General features: G+C 44.1%; 1 protein-coding gene across 1 annotated transcript in view; it reads left to right on the forward strand.

Moving 5' to 3' along the window:
* ugt8 (UDP glycosyltransferase 8) overlaps nucleotides 1-23327 on the forward strand; it is a 166244-nt gene extending 142917 nt beyond the window's left edge. Inside the window, exon 6 of the mRNA XM_069926580.1 lies at nucleotides 23153-23327. Within this exon, the coding sequence (XP_069782681.1) occupies nucleotides 23153-23261 (109 nt within the window). The 3' untranslated portion in view covers nucleotides 23262-23327. The remainder of the gene's footprint in view (nucleotides 1-23152) is intronic.
* The last annotated feature ends 1147 nt before the right edge of the window (nucleotides 23328-24474 follow it).

Below are 24474 nucleotides of genomic sequence, written 5' to 3' on the forward strand. Positions count from 1 at the left end.
GCTTGTGTATTGAATAAAGGGAATTGGCTGAAGAATACGAGTCTGGGTCCTTCATTCATCAGGAGAGTGGACTGCTGATTAGGATCTCACCCCCGAACCTGGACGAGGTGTCGATGCCGATCCTCCACACAGTTACTTCTATCTCAGACATCTTTGGCATTCATTTATTTTTGACATCAATAAGGAATCTATTTATCAAAACATTTATAAAAGGTCTCTTGAAGCAGAAACACATTTAAACATGAAATATAAAGGATTGTTCTCAGACTGCAATGCACCAATTAGGATGTGATCCTGAACTGGTCCCATAAGTTTGTGCATCAAATTCTGTTACTGCAGGGTCTCCAGTGTTTAAAATGTATTTAATAAACTAATGGTGTTAAAATTAACGATGAAATGCAAAACTGATGGATAAATTTGTTACCTGATTACCAGTTGGCTTGTTTTCTACCCGATCAGTTAATCCTTCACATCTAGCCTGTAGTAAATTCAGATTTTGTTTGAAGTGAATAATACTCTCTTGTATGATGTTTATCCTCTACAGATGGATTGGGTGAAAACAAAGTCACAGAGGAGAAAGAAAGTGAGAAAAGATGAATCTCATTAATGATTACAAATATAGAGCTCTAATCTAATGTACATAACAAGAGAGGAAATCAACCCAATATTCCTTGTTTGTTCCATCAGGAGGATAATTCAAACTTGTTCCACAAAATCATGGCTGATGTTTTACTTCAATATCATATTACACTTCATTCCTACGCCCCAATTAATCCACCTCCTTCTTAAATACACTTAGTGACCTGGCCTTCACTGCCCTTTGCAGCATAGAATTTCACAGCTCCCTCACCTTCTCTTTTCTTTATTTCAGTCTTGAACATCCTTCTCCAGTTGCTGGTACTGTGAATCCTGGTTCTAGACTCCCCAGCCAGGGAAAACTGTTTTCACATCTGCTCTGTCCAGCCCCATCAGAATATGAATCTATCTGTAATTTTTTAAATTTTAAATTTTAATGGTGGAAGGCCCTTCCAGCTTATGAAACCCGTGCGACACAATTACACTCAATTAACCTACAACCCTGTACGATTTGAAGGGTGGGAGAAAACCGGAGCACCTGGGGAAAACCCACACAGGCACAGGGAAAATGTACAAACACCTGACAGACAGCGCTTGATACAAAACCAGGTCGCTGGCACTATAATAGCATTGTGCAGGGGATGGTACCCACTTGTTTCAAACAAGTGTCAATTGTACCAGAGACAAAGAAGAATGCAGTAACATGCCTAAATGACTATTGACCAGTGGCACTCATATCCACAGTGTTGAAGGGCTCTTTGAAAGGCTGGTGTTGAAGCATATCAGTGGTGACATAGATCCATTCTAATCCACCGATTGTAGCAACAGATCTATGGCAGATGCCATCTCACTGACTTGGGCACATGGACTCGTGGGCCAAAATGGCCTGTTACCGTGCCGTATGTCTAAATTAAATTAAGAATTAAAGAAGAAATTCACCTCAAGACCACAATCAGCAATCATCTCGTCCATAATCTACATCAGTATCGGAGCACGACAGGGCCGTGTTCTTAGCCCTCTGCTCTACTCACTTTACACCTATGACTGTGTGGCTCGGTATGACAACAACACCATCTACAAATTTGTTGACAATACCATGGTAGTGGCCTGTATAAAAAGGGGTGATGAGTCAGCATACAGGAAGAATATGGAAAACTTGGCTAAATGGTGCATCAACAATAACCTTACGCTCAATTGTCACCAAAATCAACGAACTGATTGTTGACTTCAGGAAAGGAAAACCAGAGGTGTACGATCCATTATTCATTGGGGGATCAGAAATGGAGTGGCTGAGCAAATTTAAGTTCTTGGGAGTCACTATTTCAAAGGATCTTTCCTGGACCCAACACACCAATGGCATCATGAAGAAAGCACATCAACACTTCTACATCCTCAAGAGCTAGGGGAGGTTTGGTTTGATATCAGAAGCCCTGGAAAATTTCCAGTGGCAAGTGTGCTGACAGGCTACATCTGGTATGGGAACACCAATACACCTTAGCAGAAAGCCCTGCAAATGGTAGAGGACACAGCCCGGGACATCACAGGCAAAACCTGCCCCATCATCGAGAACATCTAAAGGAAATGCTGCTGTTGGAGAGCAACCGCAATCGTCAAGGATCCAGACCACCCAGCAGACCCTCTGTTCTTGCTGCTACAATCAGGAGAGAGGTATAGGTGCCACAAGACTCACACCACCAGGTTCAGGAACAGCTGCTACCCCTCTACCATCAGACTCCTCAACAACAAATACAATCAGGGGCTCATTTAAGGACTCTTACTTTTGCACGTTATTTATTTTTTTCTCTATATTGCAGTTTGTTTACGTTTCTTTATTTGTTTACATGCGTACATTGTGTACATTTTTTTGCACTACCCATTAGTAGTAATTCTGTCTCACCTGCAGGAAAAAGAATCTAACAGTTGTATGTGAAGTCATGTATGTACTCTGACAATAAATCTGAAATCTGAAGAAATCAACTAAACTTGACGGCTTCACAGGGAAGGGGACCCATAAATATTCATCAGAGTCCTAAGGGGGCCAGAGCCAAATCAAAGGTTGAGAATCGTTCCCAGAGGACTGACATGGGGCTGTGGGGAGAGAGCGAGGCAGCGGGATCAGTGTGGGGACCGACACGCATTTGTGGGGAGAGTGCGGGGCAGTGGGATTAGTTGGGACTGATACAAGGCTGTGGGGAGAGAGCGGGGCCGTCAGATCAATTTGGGTATACGGCATACAGTTTTCTATAGCTAGTGATTGCTTTTTTAAAATTGCTGCTGTTACGTACTCAGACTGGAGCAATAGAAATTAGCCAAGACAGTGTTATATTTAAATAACATTTGTATTATTAAGTACCAATAATATAACACCCTATCTAACTTATCTAAACTTAACCCAAAACTATGTGCAAATATGTGGGTGGGTGGAAGGGAGGGAGGGAGGGAGGGAGGGAGGGAGGGAGGGAGGGAGCGAGCATTCAGGCACAATTCTGGAAAGTAAGTTCAAAGTCCAGTCTCAGAAATTCAGTGATTTTCACAAACCTCCCAGAACCCTTTCATGGGTCAGCCATTCAAAGCGGACTTCCCTTTTGGTCATGGTGCAATACACTGTCAGGGGTGTCAAACTCAAATTCACAGAGGGCCAAAATTAAAAACTTGGACTAAGTCTTGGGCCAAACTAAATATTTATTGAAAATTTTCAACAACATCTGCATGTTTTCTCTTCTTTCAACATATGTAATGTTAAACTCTTTCTTATGAAAAGAAATGTTTAATAATAGTTTTGGTTAAACTCTTTCCAGAAGAAGCATTAACAAATGAGAAATAAAATATTCAATAAATAATATTTCTCTATAGCCTTTAAGCTCCTTTTAAATGTTTTTTTTTCACAACCCAACAAGTCAAAAAAATAACAACTTGCTTCAATGAAAATCCAATCTTTCAACTGTGAACAGTCCAAAGTTAACCAAAGAAAATATTAATCCAAGCTTAGCTTGCTCCACTGTGATTTACTCTGATGCACCTGAGTCTAAACCAGATATTTGGCATCTCTTCTTAGATGCAAGTTCATCAAACTGTGGGGTCAGAGTTTGTCTCCCACCTGTCTTGAAAGATCCTGTTTTCTGTCTTTCGTTTGGCCATTTTTGGTAAGGGGTTTATTACATGTGAGTTGGGTGACAGATCACAGATACTAATGAAAGTAAAGAGAGGAGGTGGGGACGATTAGTGGGCTGACGGGCTGGCGCCAACTCATTTGCAAAGCATTCTGGGATTTGTAGTATTAGCTGTGCATGCGCTATATTGGTGCGGCGACCAGCGGGCCAGCTCTAATACATATTTGATATGATCTTGCGGGCCAAATATAATTATATCACGGGCCAAATTTGGCCCATGGGCCTGAGTTTTACATGTGTGCACTAAGTCCCCTTTGAAAGTGACTTTTTCTTTGGTCACGGTTGAGTATACTCATTCTCCTTACAGGGAGAAATCAGAAAAATTGTCTATTACCTCACCAGACCACTTCAGTGCAGTATTACTTCAAAGAGCTCCTGCACCTGTACTTTCTCCTTAAAAATGTCCCCTGATTAAACAGTGCACTATTTCTTTAATATATTGGTCACATGGTCCCTGAACCGGTGTTCATCTCTTCAGGAGTAGCGAATTGAATACATGCTGTCCCAGTCTGCTGTCAGCCACAGTCTCCAAAACTTGCAAGGTTTACAGCTTGATTTGTTCTCTTAAATGATAGTCCCACTCAAATGAAAATGAACTGAGAGCACATAATACTGCAGACTTGCTAAGTGGTGCATACCCGTATAAATATTTGGCTATCCATCTCATACATTGATCATGGTTTCTTTCAATCAGTTTGTCGGGATTGATATGAGGATACCCCTCTCCTCAGAATGGAAGGGCATGTGTGTGAATGGATTTAGGTGAGTTGGGGTTGCACAGGTTCAGACCCACCCTCTTGACATCCACTCCCAGATCCAGCGGTATGATGAGGTCCAAGATGGCTGGAGGAAGTTCCGTTGCAGTGAATGGCCAGACCAAGTTTTGATATAAAGGATGCCCTTTCCGTGCTTCACGAAATGTGTTTTCTAGATAGTCATCTAGAAGGCTCATCTGCCCTTTGATAGGACTTGTTTTTCATCCTGCAGGGTGTCTAGCCACCCTCTGCACCAGATAAGCCTGGTGGGGGAGCCTGTTTAGTCGCCGACCACCAACCATGTGACATTGGCTATATATCTTCAAATCCTATGGACACTGTGAGACCTGCTGAGTTCCTCCAGCATCTCTGTGTTTTTACTACAATCACAGTGTCTGCAGACATTTGTACTTCACTCCAATATATATCTAAGTCAGGTTTCTGGCGAACTTGGAGGGGAACGTGCAGATGGTAGTTTTCCACATGTCCACTGCTCCTGGCTTTCTTTGTGGTACGGTTCATGGACTTGAGGAGAATGCTGCTAATAAAGTTGAGGTGAACAACCTCAGTGAATTTTAATGACACTATAGATGCAGTCATTATCAGTGGAAGATAGATTCTATTGGAGCATGGAACAAGCTGCCAGGTGAAGTGATGAATGTGGGCTCAATTTTAACATTCAAGAAACATTTGGGTAGAAACATGGATGGGAGGGGTATGGAGGGATATGGAATAGGCGCAGGTCAGTGGGGCTTGGCAGATAGTTCATCACAGATGAAAAGGGCCAAAGGGCGTGTTTTCTATGCTGCAATGTTATCTGGTTCTATGGTGTAGGGTGGTTGATGAGGTACAAATCATGTGAGCGGCCTGTACTGGTATGGCCAACTTCATCGAATTGTGTTGGGGTTATGCTGTTCTGGATGAGTGACACCCTTCCTGATTTGTGCACCTGCCGGCTTGAGGTGTCAGGAATTCATTCATTCATTCTTGCAAAATGCTCATCCCCTGAGCTGCTTCAATCGCCGTACTAATCATGACCTTGTTCACCACCTCTTCTTACTCCTACCTTTGGGAAAAAGGCACAGAAGCCTGAGGTCCAGCCCTCCAGATTCAAGAAAATTTTTATCCAGCGGCCCTTGCACCTCCCCATATTATTCCAACCATAAATGAACCGGGATCCCACCAAAAAAGACCTGTCTGGACAGCTGAAATTACTTTTTTCTTGCACAAACTGTAATTGTGAATATTTATTTATCTATCTCTCCTTTGTATTTATTATCTCTTCCCGTACTGGGGTAATTTAATGTACACTACCTGTATTATAATTGGGGCACCTTGTTTGGCTGCAGCAAGATAGAATGTTGGTGCATTTCTACATGCTGCTTCTCTAACTGGTATTTGGCTGGGTTGATCATCAGGCCGAACTTGCTCAGTCGGGTGTAGAGGTTGTGGAGGGGCGCCATGTGCTCCTGATGGTTCCTGCTCGCCACCAGGATGTCATCCAGGTACAGGTCTTGGCTCACTGTGTCCACAAGTTGCTGGAAGGTCTATGCAATGTTCTTTGGAGGAATTCGATGAGGCCGAACAGGATGATGATGGTGGTCTTGGGGATATCATCGGGGTATACCAGGATCTGATGATATCCCCACACGAGGTCCATCTCGGAGAAGACCCTTTCTCCATACAGGTTAGCTGCGAAGTCTTGGATGTGTGGCACAGGGTACCGATCCAGTGTTGTGGCTTCATTGAGCCGGCACTAGTCTCCGCATGATCTCCAGCCCTCAGTTGCTTTGGATACCATGTGCGGGGGAGAAGCCCATGGGATGTCCGACTGCCATACGATGCCAAGCTTCTCCATCATCCTGAATTCCTCCTTCTCCAGCTTGAGCTTCTCTGGAGGAGTGCATCTTGCCCTTGCATGGATCGGCGGGCCCTGGGTCAGGACGTGATGTTGTACTCCATGTTGGGGTATCATCATGGTGAATTGGGGGGGTGAGCACTGCAGGGAACTCGGCCAGGACTCTGTGTACTCATTGTCCGATCTCTATACGGAGTCCAGGTGGAGTGCTGGGAGCCTGGCGTCTTTGAGGAAGAATATTTCAAAAGTCTTGGCGTGGATCAATCTTCCCTTGAAGTCCACTTGCAGGCTGTGGGCATGCAGGAAGTCTGCCCCAAGAAGTGGGTGTTCCACTGCAGCCAGCGTGAACACCCACGAGAAGAGGCTGCCTTCCAACAGCAGTTGGCCATTTCAGATACCATAGGTCCGAATCATGCTGTTGTTGTGGAGCCTGACTGCCTGTTCTTGGTATCCTGTCCCGACGAGGTCCCAAACGTACAGGAGGCTGTCTTGGTGGCCAGCCGTCATGGCCATTAGTGACACCTGGCCCCAGTGTTTCCCTGAAATGTGCATGGTGGCCTGCACCGGCAGGCTCTGGCACCCTCTCTCTGGTGGGGCGCAAACATCACTGGTCATCTGGATCACCTCCTCTGGGGCGCTGCTCTTCTCTTGGCAGCTCTGCACATATCTGGTTGCGGGGTTTAGTGACAAGCCCCATGGACACCGAGCACTCTCTCTTCTGTTTCCACAGAACGTCCACTCATGCTGCAATTTTCCGGGGTCGCTGAAATCCACTTCAGCCAGGAGCATTTGGATGTCCTCAGGCAGTTGATCCAGGAATGCCTGCTCAAACATGATGCAGGGTTCATGTTTTTCCAGGAGGGCTAGCACCTCGGTCATGAGGGCTGACAGGGGCCTGTCCCCTTGCCTATCCAGGTGGAGCAGACGTGCCCCTCTCTCACGCTGAGAGAGCCCAAAGGTCTTGATCAGCAAGTCCTTGAAGGAGGTGTATGTGCCTTCGGATGGGGGGTTCCTGGATGAAGTTGGCCACCTGGCCTGCTGTGTTCTGGTCCATGGTGCTCACCACATGGTAGTACTGGGTGGATTCTGCTGTGATCAGCTGGATCTGGAACTATGCCACAGCCTGGTCAAACCACATGCATAGTTGATACGTCCAGAAAGTTGGCAGCTTGAGAGCAACCGCATTGACTGCTGCCTGTTTGCTAATCGGTGGGTTTAGATGCCATCTAAACCATCAGGGCCTCCAATGGTACCCTCTTGAAAGAAGACTCACACACGAGGTGTAGTCAGGTTAAGCTCTGAGTTTTACTAGGGCTCAGGCCCAACTTTTATACTTGCACTGTTCCCACCGTGGCCCCCCTTGGCTGATGTCACAATATGCATAACAAAAGCGGGTTTCCCGTGCGTGGGTACTTTCCTGCATAACAATGTCTTTCTTTCCTGTTCTCTGTCCCTGTCTGTTGGCTGCGCAGCAAGGCCAGTGCCATTTTGGGGTTGCTGGCCTTTAAGCTGCCCTTGCAGTTCCCCCCATTGGTTCGCTTGCTGGGGCTAGTGCCGCTACACAGACTGCTGGCCTTTGGTTATGCTTGCTGCTTGGAGCACCAGCTCGATCACCACCATGGCGGGCCGCCACAACATCACATTATGATGATGTAATTCACCCACTTGTGTTTCTGATAAATGGCGACCACCCAGCACGCTCATGGTGCAGTACTTCGTGATGGTAATGCCACTGACTATCAAGGTGGCTGGTCTTTCCCTGATTGGAAATGGTCCGCTACTGCGGTTGGAATTTTTGTGGTGGGAATGTTGTATATCACTTATACTGTTTGTCAGTCACAACAATTTTTTTTCAATAGATTTGGCTTCCTGAGGGAAATAAAAATGGGAGTTATGACAGGCAACTTAAAGCGGAACACAAGGATAATTTCAGATTGGAGTCTCCACCAACCCCCCCCCCCCCCCCCCATCGACATGATCTACCAGGATCATTGTCTGAAGAGGTTTGAGAACCCCTTCCACCCCACACACAGGATCTTTAAGCTGCTCCTGTCGGGGAAGAGATACAGGAGTATCAGAGCTAGGCTGAGGAACAGCTTCTTCCTGTGGGCAGTAAGAATGCTGAACAACCAAAGGAACAGCTCACACTAACCATCCGAGACTCTCATATGCACAAAATAATATTTACTTATTTGTATAGATGAGATACTCATCCTGCATATGTGTGTTATGTCTAGTTACGCGTCTGCATGTCTTTGCACCAACGCAGTTTCATTGGGATGTATTTGTGTAATCAGAGGACAATAAGCTTGAGACTTGAGATTTGATGTGTCACATAGGAAATTTGAGAAACATTAAATTAACTTTTATTGAATTTAGTATATTTCATTGCATAATGATGCTGAGCCAAGCTCTCAGGATGACTGCACACATTTCACAACATATGTGAGGAGCCCAGAGTTTGTCTTGGTCACCAATTTTACAACCGAAGGAGAGCTCTTAGGCTTTCTGAATAAGTGCAGTCATGTTGCATCTTTGAGCCTTAAGCGTATACTTGCCACAAATGTAACAATGTATCACAGCTGCTGTGACATTGATGAGATATTTCTGCTGTGTTGATTCTTCCTGAAGACAATAAATGCTACTGCTAAGTACACTCACTATGCTATTGCTGGAAGAAAATGTGCATCAACATGCATTCAATCTAAATTAATGCAATGCGCAGAGTGCTTTTATAGCCTGTCTATATCTATCCTGACTAAGCATGCCCAGGCCGAGACAACATTTGCATAGCACACTGAGTGCATGCCCAGGCATGTTTGGGCAGACCAAAACAGCTTGCTTTGCGGCCGATATTCTAGTAGACTTAAAATATGATTAAAAAATCACAAAAGTATGTTGTATCTAAAAAACGGTACGCGATAGGAAAATTATGATGTTATCATCAGGCCAAAATCCATAAAATACATCCCAAAGTGTTCAGGAAGCAAAATCTTCATTGTCCAGTGTTATCAGCATGTGAATGCAATGGAGATCTCATTTCCTGAGAAGCTGTTCATGGAATGCAGCTTTGTGCAATTTTCAATAACTACCTTCACTTCTGACCTGTGATGGAAGGTGCATAAATAATGAAACCATTGATGATGGTTTAGCATACAACACTAATATCAGTTACAATATGCCATAATAGTTCCCACAGAAAGCATGATGATGTTCATTAAATGGCTTCACCTTCTACTGTATAATGTAATTAGTTAACAGGTAACACAAGACTTGCATTTGTGAAATTATCTCCAATGTGCTAAAGCCTGAGGGAAAATTCAACAGAACAGTTGCTGTAAAAACAGAAGAGCTATTCTTTGTGGAAGCTGGTTCATTTGTAGGGCATGAAAGATTTAGTTGCTACTTGGGAGGCAGTGAACCATGCCTGGATCTAGAAGGAGGTTGGAGGGTTGTATTCTATTAGATCAGTTATAAGAGAGCTGCTGAAGAGCATATGTGGCAGGGTAGTTATTTATGTATGCTCCAGATGCTGCAATTTAGAGCAAACCAAGAATTGCTGGGGGAACTCAGCAGCGAGATAGCATCCATGGATGGAAATAAATGGTCAGTGAAAGTTTCAGGTGTGAACCCATTATCAAGATTAAGTCGGAATTGGTGAATATAACCAGGATTTTAACAGTTCGGCCCCAAACCAGCAAGCTAAGTCCAATACCATATCACCTCTGGACCCCTCTCCCAGCTAATTTCTCCCATTTGTAAACCCCTTATCAAGACTACGATGGAAGAGGAGAGGTTAGCTGGGGGAGGGGCCCAGTGGCCATAGAGTCCAGGACTTGTCACCCTGGTTAGAGCCGAACTGTTATGATCCCAGTTAACTTCATCTGTTCTATCATGTTTCACACCTAAATATTGAATAAACATGGTATAAAACCAGATACTTGAACCACCAAAAGTGCAACGACTAGAGATGTCACAATGTTTGGAAACAAGAAAACACAAATAAAATGACTTTATGCAATTTATTAGTTATGAAGATATTTTCCATTTTCATTATGATTTTTGTCATTGCATTGAGAGATGGTAAGTGTTTGTTATGACAGACCTGATCCATCATTTGTACATCTTGCAAATTGTACCCAGGCCTTTTGGTTGGACTCCCATTTTTAGAAGGTTTGTCTTGAGAAACTGAGCCTCCAGTCTCTTCAATCTGTAATGCAGAGGGGATTACCAAAGTGGAGAAGGTGGTAATGGTAACTAGAGCAAATCTGTATAATTTGTTGGGGAAAAGATGAACGGGGTACCAGATAAGAATCAGGACATATAGATTGGTTGAAAGAACAAAAGATATTCTGGACAAATATGACCTCGTGGTCATAATGAACACCTATAACATAAGACCAGAACTAAAGGAACAGAAATAGGCTATTCAGTCCATCAACTCTGCCCCGCTATTTAATCATGAGCTGATCCATTTTCCCACTCACCCCTACTGCCTGGCCTTCTCTCCATAATTTTTAATGTCCTGGCTAATCAACAACCTGTCAATCTCTCCCTAAAATACACCCATCGACTTGGCCTCGACAACTGCCTGCAGCATCAAATTCCATTGATTTACCACCTTCATTTTCTTAAATTCCAAAAGGTACAGGCTATGAGCTCCTCATATGATAAAACTTTAATTCCTGGTATCATCTTTCTGAACCTCCTTTGAACCTTCTCCAATGTCAGCACATTCTTTTTTAACTGAGGAACCCAAAGGGGGGCGGGGGGAGGGTGACAGAATTAATTGAAGGCACCATGATTCATGTAACGGCTAGCACAATGCTGTTACAGCGCCAGCAACTGGAATCGGGGTTCGAATCCTATGTTGTCTATACATTCTCCCCGTGTTTTCCCCAGGGGGTCTGGATTTCTCCCACCCATCAAAACATATTGGGGGTGTAGGTCAATTGGGTGTAATTGGGCGGCACGGGCTCGTGGACCAGAAGGATCGGTTACTGTGCTGTATGTCTAAATTTAAAATTTAAATTTAAAGCTGCTCACAATATTCCAAGTGAGATCTCACCAGTGCTTTATAAAGTGCATCTAGTAAGGCAGAAAAAAGTGTTTTCACATGTTTACCCTTCAGACCCATAGCTGGGCCTCTCCACATGAATACAGATGGCCAGTACCAGCTCAAGGTCATCTTTTCTGAATGGTTTAACAACTGACCACAGTAAAGAAGATCCTGCATGCAGTTGGAATCATAGAACCATAGAACATCACAGCACAGAATGGAGGCCCTTCAGCCCCTTGGCTCTGTGCAGAAATCTTATGTTGCCTAGTTCCACTGACCTGCATCCAGTCCATAGCCCTCCTTACCTCAACCATCCATGAACATGTCCAAATTGTTCTTAAATGTTAAAACTGAGCGTGCATTCATTTCTTCGGCTGGCAGCTCATTCCACACTCTCACCACTCTCTGTGTGAAGAAATTCCCCCTAATGTTCCCCAAAACTTTTCCCCTTTCACCCTTAACCCATGTCCTCTGGTTTCTATCTCACCCACCGTCTCAGTGGAAAAAGCCTATCTACATTTACTCTGTCTATCTCTCTCATAATTTTAAATATCTCTTTCAAATCTCCCCTGATTCTTCTTTGCTCCAGGGAATAAAGTCCTAACTTGTATAACCTTTCCCTGTAACTCAGTTCCACAAATCCTAGTAAATCTTCTCTGTAGTCTTTCAATGTTATTAATATTTTTCTACAGTTAGGTGAACAAAACTTCACACAATACTTCAAGTTTAGTCTCACTGAAGTCTTGTACACCTTACCAAAACATATCAACTCCAGTACTCAGTACTTTGATTTATAAAGGCCAATATTCCAAAAGCTCTCTTTACAGCCCTATTCACCTATGGCACCACTTTCAGGAAATTAAGTATCTGAATTCCCAGTCAATCAGTGACTCATTTAAGGACTTTTATTTGTGCAGTTTATTGATTTTCTTTGTTCTCTCTGTATTGCACAGTCAGTTTGTTTAATCTGTTTACAGTTCTTTGTTTACATGTTTACACTGTGCACAGTTTATTTTTTGCACTACCAATTAGTGGTCATTCCGTCATGCCCGCAGGGAAAATGAATCTCTGGGTTGTATGTGATGTCATGTACGTACTCTGACAATAAATCTGAAATCTGTCGGCTTGTACTGGCACATTTGGATGACAAATAAACTCGACATTCTCCATCTCTCACTTTTAGCATTTTTCTTCACCTTCTACATATGTACACTTTTCTGGACATTCGTCCAGAGTCTTTGTGATGAAGAGGCTTTCACCACTACTCCTAGATTGCTTCAGTAATATTTGGTCATGTGGTCTCCACCTGATCACTCTCTTCAACCTCCCTCTTGGAAAATGCGTGTTTGCTCACTTCAGCTCTGAAAGGCCATTCATGTGAAAAGTTCATTCTTTCCATCTCCACAGGGGTTGCCTCCTCTGCTTCTTACCTCCCGTTTTATTTTAGATTTTAGCACATGCTTTTCTCCATTCTGCCAGGAAACTGAAAGTTTTCTAGTCTCTTAACGTCATTAAATTGCAGAAGATCTTTGGTCTCAAAATCAACTGAGCAGTTGGTAACCCAGATAAAACGCATATAATTCCAACTGCAACACACAAACATGCTGGATAAACTCAGCAGGTCACGCAGCACCCATAGGAAATAAAGGGCAACCAACGTTTCACGCCTCAGCCTCTTACTTCCTATGGGTGCTACGTGACCTACTGAGTTTGTCCAGCACTCCACCCTAGCACCTGCAGATTTTCTTGTTTAACTTATTCTAACTCCAATCTAACCAAGACAGATGCAGTTTAAGGAAATTACCTTGTATAGATCTTCAGGTTTGTGCTTTGAGTTTTCATTTCTGCCCTCTCTGTTCCCGTCACTGAGAAACTGATTGGAATCCAGTTGCTTGGAATCTAATGAACATAGCCAAAGCAGACAAAGGCATATTTAGGATCTAATAAATATGACGAACCACATTGATGAAGAAAAACTAAAATTCAGACATCATTCATGATTTGAAAGATCAAAGTTTAAATTTATTGTCAGAGTGCATACAGAACATCATATACAACCCTGAGATTCCTATTTTCTGTGAACCAGGCTGAATATACTAGTAACTTTAAACTGTACTTTATCAGGAGCTGTAAACAAACTGCCTGTACATATATAGATGTTGGTAGAAATATACAGCGATAAATAATGAGCAAAATAGGAGTCCTTAAATGAGTCTATTGTTGGAAAGTTTGATAGTCGAGGGGTAGCAACTATTCCTGAACCTGGTAGGTACGAATCCTGTGGCATCTGTACCTCGACCTTCCTAATGACATCTGTGAGAACAGAGTATGTCCTGGGTGGTGTGAATCCTTGATGACTGCTACTACTTCGCAAGGGTGGGGAGAGTTTTGCCTGTGATGCCTTGAACCGTGTCCACTAACTTTTGCAGGGTTTTTCATTCAGAGGTATTGGTGCTCCCTTATCAGGCCATGATGCAGCCGGTCAGTACACTTTCCACTACACATCTACAGACATTTGCCCATGTTTCTGGACATTCTGAACCTCCACAAACTCATGGCTTTCTTCACAATGATGGGTCCAAGAAAGTCCTCCGTGATAGTGACCCCCAGGAGTTTGAAGTTGCTGAATCTCTCCCTAACCCTCTGATTCCCCCAATGATCATTGGATGGTTCATCTCTGGATTTCCTTTCCTTAAGTCTTCAATCAGCTCCTTGGCTTTGGTGACATTGAGTGTGAGGTTGTTGTTAATGCACCATTCAGCCAAGTTTTCAATCTCCATCCTGTATACAGACTTATTTACAAACCACTACTGTAAATTATCAGCAAACTTGATAATGGAGTTGTTGGTGTACTTAGCCACACACTCATAGGTAGAAAGTGAGTAGAGTAAGGGTCTTAGTACACTGCCCTGTAGTGCTCCCAAGCTGATGGAGATTGTAGAGGAGATGTTTTTGCCAGTCTAAACTGACTGGGGTCTGGAGATGAGGAAATCCAGGATCCGACTGCATAATGGGGTATTATTGAGTTTACTGATTAGTTTTGAGGGGATTATGGAATTATGTTGAGCTGGAATCAATCAAAACATCCTGATGTATGCATCTCTGGTGTCCAGATGTTCCATGGCTTTGTGTAGAGCCAGTGAGATGACATCCACCATAGACCTGTTGCAAATTGAAATAAATCCATGTCTCCATCAGTCAGGAGCTTTTATGCTTCGATACGATTTTCTAAGAATTCTGAGCAGATTTGGGCTGTCATTAAATACTTTATCAAACTTCCATGGCTGTACTGTGAAAACGATTCTAGCTGGCTGCATCACCGCCTGGTTCGGAAACTTGAGTGCTAGGAATGCAGAAGGCTGTAGAAAGTAGAAAACATAGATGTCCCTCATGGGAACCAAACTCCATCCTATCCATCAAACACGTCTATGTGAGGTGCTTCCTTAAGAAGGCAGCTAACATCATAAAGGATCCCCAACACACTGGTCACAATCTCTTCTCACTGCCAACTTCAGGCAAAAGATACGGAACACAGAATGGTACAACACAGGAACAGCGCCTGTGCTGAACATGATGTTCAAATCTAGCTAAAAATCTTACACCTGACAGATATATCTCCATCCACTTCATATTCATGAATATGAGGATTCTCCTTGTCCTTACCTACTACGCTATCAGCCTCCGCACCCAATATATTATTTTCTGCAATTTCTGTCAGCTGTAACGCGATGCCACCACCAGATCATCTTCCCTTCCCTTCTCCTTTTTGTTTTCTATAGGGACTGCTCTCTCTGGGATTCACTCATCCCTCCTTCCTGTGAGCGCAAGAAATGGTCCACGCACCCACACTCTCCACCCTCACCACCCGGCCTCCTCTAAATCAGAGAGTCTGGGTGCAGACTGGGAGATGGTTGCGTTAAACAGCCTCTTTGCTTTGTCTGCTGCAACAAATTGGTCAACCACTTCAATTCCCCATCCCATTTCCACACCCACACTGACATATTTGTGCATGGCCTTACGTAGTGCCAGATTGAGGCCACATGCAAATTCAAGGATCAACGCCTTGTGTTCTGTCATGGCAGTCTCAAACCAGACGGCATCAACAATGAGTTCTCCAAATTATGGAAGCCCATTTCCCCCTCCCTTTTTCATTGAACCTTCCTCTACATTCCCTTATCTCTTTGGCCTCATTCCTACTTCTTCTTTCCTTCACTTACCCTTCCCTCACCCTCCCTACCTCCCCGTTATCTAAACCTTCCTTCCTCCTGCCCCCTCCCCTCCCTTCTTCCGCCAATCAGAGTACTTCTTTCTCTGCTCTTCCCCATCACCTCTCAGCCCCTTTCTTTTCATTCCCCTCCCACCTATCACCTGCCAGCCTGTGCTCTTCCCTCATCTGCGTTGGTTCTTGCTGTTCCTGATAAAAAGGTTTTGGGTCCAGAGCATCAACTGTCTTGCCTTCCATGGATGCCACCTGACTTGCTCCCTCCTTTAACCTGAGGTGGTCATATTCTCTCCCTTGTCATCTTTTGGTTTCCAATACAAGTATAAAATGCCTTGGGGTTTTCTTTAATTGTTCTTGCTAAAGACATCTCATTGCCCCTTTTGGTCTTCCTGATGCACTGCTTGACCGCTCTTCTGTAATCTTTAGATTCCTCAAGGGTCCTGTTTGATTGTAGCTTCTTGAACCTTACATATACCTCCTTTCTCTTCCTTTCTAAGTTTATGATCTCTCCCATTCAAGGTTTTCTTACCTTGCCATCCTTGAATATTTCTTTGCACTGGAACATGTCAGTTCTAGACTCTCACTATTTTGTCCTTGAATAACTGCCACATGTTAGATGTTGGCTTTCCCAATAGCATCTGCTTTCAGTTATCTGCCCTGAACTCCTTTCATAATTTGCTCTCTCCCAATTTTAAGACAACGACCAATCGTATTTCTGATGTGACTCTCTTGAAAGATAATCAGAATTAGAATTTATTGTCACGAACATGTCACCAAATGAATCGTTTTGTGGCAGCATTACAATGCAAATATTTATATAAACCACATTACAAAATAAATAAAAATAGTGCAAGAAAAAGAAAGTCAAACAAAGGCAGTGTCTTTGGTTCATTGATTATTCAGGAATCTGATGGCAGTGGGAAGAAGCTGTCCTTTTGCTGTTGAGTACTTGTCTTTAGGCTCCTGAACCTTTTTCCCAATGGTAGCACAATGAAGACGGCGTGTCCTGGGTGGTGTTGGTCTTTGAGGATAAAGACTGCTTTCTTAAGACACCGCCTCTTTTAGATGTCCTCGATGGAGTGAAGTTTGATGTCTGTGATGGAATTTTTTTTCTTGTCCTGAGTAGTTAAGCATCTTCATAGCAGACAGTGATGCAACCAGCCAGAATACTCTCCATTGTATATCTGGAGATTTTGGAGAGTCTTCAGTGACATACCGAATCTCCTCAAACTCCTTACAAAGTATAGCCGGTGGTGAGTCTTCTTCATGATTGCATCAACATGGAGACTCCAGGACAGAGATGTTGACAACCAGGAATTGGAAGTTCTTAACCCTCTCCACTACTGAGCCCTCGATGAGGACTGGATCATGTTCTCCTGAATTCCTCCTGAAGTTCAAAATCATTTCCTTGGTTTTGCTAACATCAGCTAATGAGCTGATCTATCTCCTTCGAGAACGATTCTTCTCTGCTGTCCATGATTCTGCCAACAACTGTGGTATCATCAACAAATTTGTAGGTAGTATTTGAATTGTGAACAAAGTCAAGAAAGTGTAAGCACTATTCCCAAAATATCCTCGACTGAAACTCTGATTAATCAGCTTACTTGCCAAATCGAGGCCTGATAGGGGCCCTCCCTGCTTGGGTTACTTACATGCTACTTCAAGAAACTCTCCTGGACACACTCAACACATTTATCTCCTCTAGCCTTACATTCTCCTACTCCTGGAAACAGACTGCCACTATTCCCCTTATCCATGCCACTCATGATTTTATAGACCCCACTTCACCTTCTGAACTCTAAGGAACACCGGCTTAGTTTTTCCAGTCTCTTAACATATACTCAACTTCCATAATCCTGACAACAACTCCATAAACATAGCCTGTCCTCTTTCTAACTTTATAATATCTGCGCTGGATGGGTCACGTCTCCAGAATGGAGGACCATCGCCTTCCCAAGATCGTGTTATATGGCGAGCTCTCCACTGGCCACCGTGACAGAGGTGCACCAAAGAAAAGGTACAAGGACTGCCTAAAGAAATCTCTTGGTGCCTGCCATATTGACCACCGCCAGTGGGCTGATATCGCCTCAAACCGTGCATCTTGGCGCCTCACAGTTTGGCGGGCAGCAACCTCCTTTGAAGAAGACCGCAGAGCCCACCTCACTGACAAAAGGCAAAGGAGGAAAAACCCAACACCCAACCCCAACCAACCAATTTTCCCCTGCAGCCACTGCAACCGTGTCTGCCTGTCCCGCATCGGACTTGTCAGCCACAAACGAGCCTGCAGCTGACGTGGACTTTTACCCCCTCCTTAAATCTTTGTCCGCGAAGCCAAGCCAAAGAAGAAGGAATATCTTTTGTATAACCAGGCAACCAAAACTGCACCCAATTTTCTAAATATGGCCCATCAACCTCACCATGGTGTACCAACATTTGTATTCAATGCCCTGTCCGAAGTAGGCAAACGTCCCAAGTGCTGCCATATTTTAAGAGCCATATATCTGCACCCACTGGGTCCCTCAGCTCCATAACACTCTTTAGGGAACTGCCATTCATGGATTAAGTCCTGTGCTTGGTTTTGAGCTGCTCCAAATGTAGCACCTCACACTTCTCTGAGTTGAGCTGCATTCACCATTTCTTTGCCCAGTTTTCCACCTGATTATGAGAGTAGGAAGAGGAGGACAGAGTACATGACCACATGGTCGAGTAGTTGGTGCAGGGAGTGGGGATTTGGAGGTGACCTGTTTGAGAGAGACAGGTTACATCTAAACCAGACAGAAATCAATATTCTGGCTGGGAAATTTGCACAGTTGCCCCAGGAAGCTTTAAACTAGTCTGGCAGTGCATTGACATCCAAGATGGAAAGAGAGGGGCTGAAAAAGTTAAGGTCCGCAAAAAAGACACAGAAAGTGTGTTGAAACAGAATAGGATGGTAAGAACAACCTTGCACTCAATGTCACCAAGACCGAGGAGCTGATTGTAGACTTTAGGAAGGGAGGACCAGAGGTGAACAATCCAGTGATCAGAGGTGGATCAGAGGGTGAGCAAATTTAAATTCCTGGGATCCACTATCTCGGAGGACCTTACACATCATAATAACGCCATTGTGAAGAAAGTACGTCAGTGCCTCAGGAACTTGTACAGATTTGGTAAGTCACTGGAAAGCCTAGCAAATTTCTACAGATGTACGGCAGAAAGTGTGCTTACTGGCTGCATCACAGTCTGGTATGGGGGACACCAATACCCCTGAGTGGAAAGCTTGCAAAAGGTAGTGGACACAGCCCAGGACATCACAGACAAAACTCTCCCCACCATTAAGAACATCTACATGGATCACTGCCGTCAGAGAGCAGCAGCAATCATCAAGGATCCACATCACCCAGCACACGCTCTCTTCTCACTGCTGTCACCAGGAAAGAGGTGTAGGCACCACAAGATTCACACCACCAGGTTCAGGAACAGCTGCTACCCCTCCACCAGCAGTCTCCTGTACAACAAACTCAATCAGGGACTCATTTAAGGACTCTTACTTGTGCACTTTATTGATTTTTCTATTCCTACTGTATTGCACGGTTTTTGTTTACATTTGTTATTTGATTATAGTTCTTTTTTTAAAAATGCATATTTCACTACCAATAATTGCAAATTGTGCTTCACCTGTAGAAAAAAAAATTTCAGGGTTGTTTATGTCATATGTGCACTCTGACAATAAATCTGAAATCTGAATCTGTAAGAGCAAAAAGGTAAAGATTCTTTTAGTGTCATGTAATACTACATTTAGTTCTGGTTGGCGTGGAGGAGGAGCACCTGCTCGACCAGTGGGTCGGACTTGTGGGCCTGCATGTGTTTGCGGAGGAGCACCGATCCCAGAGAAGTGAGCCAAGCTGGGAGGGAGACCCCAGTCGCCAATTTCCTGGGGTATGAGAAAAGGCACTCGTGAGGGGTCAGATTAGTAGCCGTGCACAAGAGTGACCACATGGCATGGAGTACTTCGGGGAGGGGCTCTTGTCAGTAGTCAACTGACCAGCCTTTAGACCTCAGGGCCAGGAGGACTGCCTACCAGATCACCCCACTTTCGCACTCCACCTGCCCCTCGGGTTGTAGCTAGTTATGCAACCAGCCGCAATGCCTCATGCTACCAGGTACTGGGACTTCACTCATGAAGCTGGACCCCGATCACATGGTGAAGATCTGCATTAGTCCCCTGATAACGGTGGCTGTTGAGGTGTCAGGGCAAGGGATGGTGAAGGGAAAACAGGAGTATTCATCTACGACCGCAAGGATGTTATTGTTCATGGAAGGCTGTCGATGCTAAGCCGTTCGAGAGCCGAGTGGCCTTGACAATGTGGGCCTGTGGCAGGTGGGAGAAGCTTGGTTTACACTCCACACAGACCCTGCATGACTCGGTCATGGTCCGAACTTCTTGGACGGTGAAGGGGAGGTTATGGGACCTGATGAAATAGTACAGGCGCGTGATGCCCGGGTGACAAAGGGTGTCCTGCAGCGCCTGCAGTTGCTTGGACTACACAGTGACGCAGATCTGGGACAGGGCGTCGGGGAGTCGTTGCAGCTGGATGTCGCCACTTTGTCCAGCGTCCCTCACAGAAACCTAGGGGGTCTCCCCTCCAAGTATTGGCCAGTCCAAGATCAGACTATCCCATGTGTATTCAGTCTAGTAGCTGCTATCAGAACAGTTCAAGAAAGGAACAGATTTAATGTTTCAGGACTATGATACAAAATGTGAATAGTTTTTTCTCCCAAAAAGCTGCCTGAACTATTAGGTATTAGATATTTTCTGCTTCTATTTCCGATTTTGAGTACACACACAGTATTATGCTCCTATTCCTGCAAATAAAAAGCATTGATAACTCTACAAATCTCGAGAAGATGTGATTTCATTTCACCGGAGATATCAAAACCTGACTACTCTTCACATCTATTTACCTAACTCTTAGAAAAGTTAATATTACTTTTTATTTTATTCCCAGTAAAGTAGCTCAGCTGCCTTCATTTAAAAGGTAGCCGATCTTTCAAATTATCCAATCAACCAAATATAAATTTGAACAAGAGCTTCCAATTGCCTGAATTGTACGGGAGCACAGACTAACAGGTAATGAATGGATACAGGGTGAGAGGATGAAGAAGAGGAAAGAAGACAATGTGATAGGGTGAGAGGGCAGAGGGCGGAGAAAGGTAGCTCTGTGAGAGGAGAATTGGGAAGGGGATGGAGAGCTGGAGGAAGGGAGAGAGCGATGAGGGAAAGAGAGACTTGGGGAAGGGGGTGGGTGAATGGTAAATGGAGAAGTCGATATTGAGACATCCGGTTGGAGACTGCCAAGACGGAATATAAATTGTCACTCCCGCAATTTACTTGCGGCCTCAAGCTGCAAGCTCATGAGGCCATGGACAGACGTGTCAGTCTGGTGATGGGGTGTTCAATTAAAGTGGTTGGCAGTTGCAGCGGTCAGAGTGAAGGTTCTCAATGAAGTGATTTTACATTTAAATTTAGACCAACAGCATTGCTCACAAATCTGTGCTGCCCGATTGACCTACACCCCTGCTACTTTTTTTTTGAAGGGTGAGAGGAAACTGGAGCCCCTAGGGAAAACCCATGCAGACACGGGGAGAATGTACAAACTCCTTTCAGAGAGTGCGGGATTCGAACCTGGTCCCGATTGCTGGCGCTGTAACAGGTTTATGCTAACTGCTATGATAAACGTGCCACCCTGTAGAGGAGACCACATTTGGAACAACAGGTGAATCCATTATTTTTAAATGGAGACCTACTTCTCCAACGAGAGAATAGATTATTTTCCCATCCAGTCTGTCATGACCCCTAAGGGTCTTGCATTCATTCCTCCTAATTCAGGTGGATGTGAGCCTTGACTATCCAACCTTTCCTCAAGATAGTGGTCTGGTAAATAGAGTTTGAAGATAATCTCCACAAGCTGAAAACTGTTGCTGGGGTGGGGTCAACCCAGTTAGCTGATAGGGCTGATTTGGGATACAACCAGGGTTAGCGTCGTGGGCAGGGCATCCACAGGCCATGCTCCCCCCCCCCCCCCCCTGTTCCAACGCTGCCGCTACCACCCCCCCAACCTGGTCTGAAGTTTCCGCCATTACCCTCCCCCCCCCCCCCCCACGGTCCAATGCCACCGAAAACTCAGTGCCCCCATCCCCGCGGTTAGATTTGTTCTGACGCCGACTCTGGATACACCATCCTTGCTACTGCTGCAAAGACCGTGCTGCTCCACACCAGTTAGACAGCCCCTTCATATCTTGACCAAGTAAGGACAGACATGAAAGACTAAGATGGTGGTTCAAGATGGGTCGACCATTATTTGGGAAATCTGATTCAAAATCTGCTTTACCCTAAATTGAAGGGACTATTCAGAATGGAGTGGAGTCAATGACAGGCACCACTCACTCTCCTCTGCATTATGTGGCCTCTTTGGGCAAGTCACATTTACAAAATTAAAAATGCCAGGAAAAGTCCACTTTAAGCAGTTGGTACTAATTCTTGTTTGATCTGAGTACTTAGCTTCTTCACAGTTTGACCGTAGATCTATTGCCATCAATAGGATGGGCTAGGTCCCTTTTAGTCAATAATAGGTATGTATGGGAGAAAATGTAATTGCAGCATGGTTAATGTAGTGGGCAGCATGGGTTCATGGGCCAGAAGGGCCTGTTCCAGTACAGTATGGCTGATGCACAAACAATTGCACAAAGACTGAAGTTGCCAAAGACTGAAGGGTTTTATTTGCAAGAGATGGACAGCATCCCTGTGTTGGTCACTCACACGGACCCGAACTCAAATTTGGGGCAGGCTTGTGGCATGGCAGCCTTTATGGGGAAGAAAGGGGAGGAGTCACAAGCCAGCCAGTGAGAGCAGGGTCAACCAGGAAAAGTCATGTAATTTACATAGAACAAATATATACAATAGTGGTTTCAGCACAGTGTCTAAAAAAAAGGAAAGGAAATTATTCATATAGAAAACAAACATAAGATTAAATGCAATAAAACATGGGGATCTACCTCCAAATTTCACAGCAGTTAAACAGTTCAGTTGTATATAAATGCATGATCAAACAAATAAAGTTCAGATTTATTGTCAGAGTGCATACATGACATCACATCACAACCCTGAGGTCCTTTTACCTGCGGACCACACAGAATTTCTAATTAATAGTAGTGCAAAAAAACTGTACTCAAAGAAAATTAGGCATATAAGAGGGAAATGTAAACAAACTGACTGTGCAATACAGAACGTAAATATTCAATAATAAATAATGTGTAAAGTAAGAGTCCTTAAATGAGTCTGATCGAGCCTGTTGTTTAGGAGCCTGATGCTCCACTGGTCCCAACTGTTCCATCACCATCTTCTCTGAAGTGTAGCAAACTTTAACAGCAGAATATTGATACTTGGAATTGATAGTAACCTCTGTCTCAATGAGTTAACTGTCTTCACTTTGTCATCTTGTAATTTAACCAGCAATTTCTGGTGTTTTCCAGGCAACCTCTCATAAAAGACCCTTTTCATCCTTTGCTCAGTAATAAAGCTCCATTGATTAAACCAGGACAAGAGAACAATCGGACCCTTCTAACCAAAGCAGCTCTCTGATGTCTCCCTGCTCACACAGCCTGAGCTATGTGGGCCTGCAGAACAATGAACTCCACCTGAATCCAACCCTTCTCAGTCACCAAATAAAAAAGCTGAAATCATTGTTTCTGTAATGTCAAAATTGAAAAGGAATGGTAATGTATCTTAGGCACCTTCTCATTTAGGTCAATATTCCACAATCAAATTTGTTTTATTGCCATATCATTTTCTGATGACTCTATGCCACTGTTAAATGGGATTCTCTCATGACTACACAAACTACTATAGATCATATCACTTACTCATTGAAAGGTAAAAGAATTGCAAACACTGAACTGAAGATAACCAGCCAGGCATTATCTTTGGAGAGAGATTTTTTTCAGGTTAACCCAACACATTTGTGGAGAGCCCTGTAACCTGAACTTGTCTTTTCTCCCTGTAGAAATGCAGCCTGGCCTACTGAATATTTCTAATCTTCTTGTTAATTTCAGATTTCCAGAAAATGAACATAAAAAACACATGCTGGAAATCGGGGTTTTTCTTAAATAGGACACAAAGAATTATAGAATACCCTTGCCATCCAGTACACACAATGGGTTGTATAAAGGAAGGGGAATGAGTCAGCACACAGGAGGGAGACTGAAAACTTGGCTGAATGGTGCCCTCAATCTCACCAAAATAAAGGAGCTGAATGTTGACTTCAGGAAAGGAAAATTCCAATCCAGGTGTATGATCCAGTGATCATTGGGGCATCAGAGGTGGAGAGGGTGAGCAATTAAGTCCTTGGGAGTCACTCTCTCAAAGGATCTTTCCTGGACCCAACACACTAATGGCATCATGAAGAAAGCAAATCAATGGCTCTACTTCCTCAGGGGGTTAGGGAGGATTGGTATGACAGCAAATTTCTACAGATGTGTGGTGGAAAGTGTGTTCACTGGCTCCATCACATTCTGGTATGGGGACATCAATACCCCTGAGTGTGAAGCCCTGCAAAAGGTAATGGACACAGCCAGGACATCCTAGGCAAAACCCTCCCCACCTTTGAGAACATCTACAGGTTGTGCTGGTCGTCGGAGAGCAGCAGCAATCATCAAGGATCCACACCACCCAACACACACTCTGTTCTCACTGCTGCCATCAGGAAAGAGGTATAGGTGCCTCAAGACTCGCACCACCAGGTTCAGGTGTACCCCTCCACCATCATTCTCCTGAACAGCAAACTCAATCAGGGACT

Source organism: Narcine bancroftii, chromosome 3 (genome assembly GCF_036971445.1).
Source record: "Narcine bancroftii isolate sNarBan1 chromosome 3, sNarBan1.hap1, whole genome shotgun sequence".
Taxonomy (NCBI): domain Eukaryota; kingdom Metazoa; phylum Chordata; class Chondrichthyes; order Torpediniformes; family Narcinidae; genus Narcine; species Narcine bancroftii.